The following is a 3840-nucleotide window of genomic DNA, read 5'->3' on the forward strand; positions in this document are numbered from 1 at the left end:
ATATATATATATATATATATATAAACCAACAATATGACAAAAATGTTATGGGATGACCTCCTTGTCTTCCACATACAAAGGTAGGGACAAGAAAATACAACCAGTTTACATCAGACTATTTTCACCTACCAGTTTATAACTACTTCCACAGTAAATCACACACACACACCTGTTCCAGCTCCAGCTCAAGGGGCCTGTAGCCCTTTGGCACAACGCCGGGCCTGGCGTCCAGGATCACACCGAGGTGAGGCTGAGCTAGCTGCTGCCACTGATGCAAGATGGCCGAACCTGGAGGACAGACATGAAGAAAACTGCAAAACCTTACAAACACAATCAGCTGGAGGAATACTTCCATTCTCCAAAACAAATAGAATATCACTGCAGTCAGTCAAGACAGGAAGGCATCAGTCAATGAACTTTGTTTTTTTGGAAACTATCATAAAAGTCTTCTATCATAATATCTGGCATTGCAGTATTAATATTAAAGTTATATTATAACTTTATTCTCTTAGAAGTTTATTCTTGTAATATGACCTTATTCTCGTAATTTTATTATTTTTATTTTCTTAGTGTTCCCCCAAATACTCTGCCTTGTAATATTCTACAGTATCTAATTAAATCAGAAAAATATAACTCATGTTTTTAAATTTAATTATATTATCATAATACTGTTGTATGTACGTGAAATAATAGTAAGATGTGAAGAGAAAGTGAAAACGACAACATTTGCAGACAGACAGATGGCAAACAAGCAGAATGAAAAGCAGACAAATCATAAAAATGAAGTGAAATGGAAGCGAAAAGTAGACTGAGACAATAAGTTTATTAACAAAATCACAAAAAGCAAGAGAAGAAATGACAAAGCAAACGTGGAGACATGATAGAAACAACAAAACCAGAGGAAATCACTGAATTACTAAGATAAATGTTTCTAAATCATTCCGAGCTGTTTTCTTTCAAATAGATGAAACTTAGATACTCATAAAGAACTGAGAACTCCTGAGCTATGAGTCTGGAAAAGTCCAGATTTTCCACATGAAAACTGTGTAGGCGCCTTTTCGATTTGGACTTTGTGTAAAAGAAGGATCATTTTTATTAAAGCTATCTCTGGTATAATTATTACACCTTGAAAAAAATAAACAAGTATTAAATATACCATTAATGTCCATATAAACTTCTAACTACTGCTGTATGTGCCCAGTATGTTTATACAAAACAGTGGTCTATAATATTAAACCATAAAACATGCTAGAAGTTCAAAATGTGCGGGTTTTAAGAGTGTTGCCACATTTTCATGTTCAATGACTTCTTTCTACCAGCAGAGGGCAGCACAGACCTCCAGCAGGCAGCGCTGCCTTGAGCTTCTTTACAGTAAAACAATGAAACATCAGCTGTTGATTAAAAACTGCAGGAGAAGGATAAAATCATTTTTAATGGAAAGGTTACCGATCTTTATGCTCTTTCTATGTTTGGTTAGTTTTCTTTACAGGTCAAAATAATTAAGTGAACATTAAATCACAACAGACCAGTTTGAAAAAGTGACCACTTTTCAAACTATTTACTGGTGTGTGTGTGTGTGTGTGTGTGTGTGTGTGTGTGTGTGTGTGTGTCTACAGCCACCCTCTAGGCTGTGGCTCTTTGTAGTAGCTGCCATATTTGTGGTGATGCATCAGAGACCAGAAGGAGTTGAAGAGCATCAGCGGCATAGGCCTCTCCTTCTTCTCCTTGGCACTTCTCCTCTTTCGGCCGCCGGCTCTGTCCCTTGCCCACCTTCTTCCTCTCTCCCGCTCCACCCCTGCTATAGTTCTCCTGGCCCAGCCCCACACCCTTTCCCCCTCGAGCATTCGCCCATGCCGACCCTCGCACCTCCTTTCCGTGTCCATCCCCCAGCCCCACTTGCTCCCTATTTTGGTTCCGACGCCCCGGTGGCGCTCGGCTTCCCAGCTCCTGCACGCGTTGCAGCTGCTTCCGTGCTCGCTTCCCTCCTCACCTTCGAGCGGCTTGACGATCTGTAGCTTGTCGGGGAGGTACGGCCCCCGGGAGGCCCACAGGTTCAGGTTTCCAAGCGACATGATGCTGTCGGAAGGGGTCAGCACATTGTTGTGGTCGAGGGCTCCGTGCACTCTGCCCCGTCGCCGCTCTCTCTCCTCTTCGAAGAAGCGTCTCTCGCTCAGGTTGTTTTGTCGGCGCAGAGACAGGCGGCGCAGGGCCAGCCTCAGGTCCTCTGCCCCACTCACCTTCTTCTCTCTGCACTCTAAGCTGCTGAAAGAGACGAAACCACTTAGGAACACGAGGACACCAGCTTAGCCTCAACGTCTTCTGGCTGCCACTCACTTGTCCTGATTGGATGCTGTCTCCATGAGGATGGTCTGGGTCCGGTTGTCATAGGCGACGCCGTCTCCACCAATGTCCCCGCCAAACATGGCGGAGTGAGGTGTGGAGAGGCCGCTGGACTGGGGGGACGTCCGAGTGGACAGTGATTGGTTGGAGCCTGGGATGTTGGAGTTGGTCGGAGTGAGCGAGCGCTGGCGAACGGTTTGGTTCACACTCTTCACCGTCTCAAACACGCGCTTCCGGTGGATCCTGCACACACAAGAGTCTCGCTCTGTATACTGAAGCCTTCACATGACAACATAAGCAAGTCAAGTTTATTAGAACATTTCAGCAACAATGAGGTTCAAAGTGCTTTACAACACAGAAATATAATACAGTAAGCAATTATAAAATAAGCAATAAACATACTGTTGTCATCAAAATCATCAAGCAAATACACATCAAATATATTGATCAGTGTTCCAGTTACTAGGAATCAAAGGTAACTGAAAGCAAGAAGGTATTTTTAAGGAACTCAGTGTTTTGGCATCTTTGCAATTATCTGGAAGTTTGTTCCAGATGTGTGGTGTATAGAAGCTGAATGGTGCTTCTCTATGTTTGGTTCTGGTTTTAGGGATGCAGAGCAGACCACATCCAGAAGACCTGAGTACTCTTGGAGGTTGATACAACCGCTACCAGCAGAGGGCAGAGTGATCATAGTGGGGAGTACCCAAATCATACATACTTCTGCTCTTCACACTCAGGATCGTCCAGACTCAACTCCTTCCTCATCGTTCCCTCGATCTCCGCTGCCAGAGAATCCTGAAAGACGGGGAGACTCTTTAAGCGACAGATTCTGCTGTCGTCCGCCGATCTGCAGACGATCCCCCTCACCATTGGATAGAGACCCAGCGGGTGGTAGCGTCGGGGAGTTCCTGCGGGATAGTTCCTGTTTCTCAGGTTCTTAAGCTCCTCCTGGGCTTCATGCAGCATCTCGATACACTCTGAGTATTTCTCCTCCAGCTCCTGCAGCTGTTGTGTTGCAGTTCTCACAATCAATTTTTGCAAGCTCTCTACAATAACTAAATTATGACTGCAAAAACCTGAAAGTTACCTCTGCTGTAAGCTGCCTCTGAGCATCCTTTGCTGCCACTAGGTGCTGAGATAGCTCCTCATTTTCAACAGCCAGCTGCACGAACAGTTACAGGTTTGACTTGGCTCCGCAGGAGTACAATATTTAGAAAAGTAGTTTTAAATTTGAAACGTGTATACTCACAGATTTAGCCTTCTTTTGGAGATCTACTATCTGCGAGAGGAGGTGCGTGATCTCCTCCTGCTGACGGGAGGCATCCTCGGTTTTCCGAGCCAACTCCTCGGCGATAGCGGAGATCTGCAAACTGGACAGCCCTGGTAGAATACGTTGTTAGAGACAAAGATATTTGCACAGAGATGCAGAGCGGCAGTAACGTGAAAGTGTTACGGCATGGGCGTAGGTTTGGGTAGGGACGGTAGGGACATGTCCCTACC

The 3840-nt window shown here is 44.8% G+C and overlaps 1 protein-coding gene across 1 annotated transcript in view; it reads right to left on the bottom strand.

Annotated features, from left to right (window-relative positions):
- The window catches only part of LOC106960285 (trafficking kinesin-binding protein 1-like), a 32880-nt gene that overhangs the window by 13049 nt on the left and 15991 nt on the right, over positions 1-3840 (bottom strand). The window contains exons 9-15 of the mRNA XM_015053304.1: positions 3590-3720; positions 3428-3502; positions 3208-3345; positions 3059-3135; positions 2335-2583; positions 1991-2262; positions 170-288 (exon numbers count right to left, since the gene is read on the bottom strand). Of these exons, the coding sequence (XP_014908790.1) occupies positions 170-288; positions 1991-2262; positions 2335-2583; positions 3059-3135; positions 3208-3345; positions 3428-3502; positions 3590-3720 (1061 nt within the window). The remainder of the gene's footprint in view (positions 1-169; positions 289-1990; positions 2263-2334; positions 2584-3058; positions 3136-3207; positions 3346-3427; positions 3503-3589; positions 3721-3840) is intronic.

This window comes from Poecilia latipinna, unplaced genomic scaffold, assembly GCF_001443285.1.
Source record: "Poecilia latipinna isolate Pla-1442-1.1 unplaced genomic scaffold, P_latipinna-1.0 Scaffold1174, whole genome shotgun sequence".
NCBI classification, from domain to species: Eukaryota; Metazoa; Chordata; class Actinopteri; order Cyprinodontiformes; family Poeciliidae; genus Poecilia; species Poecilia latipinna.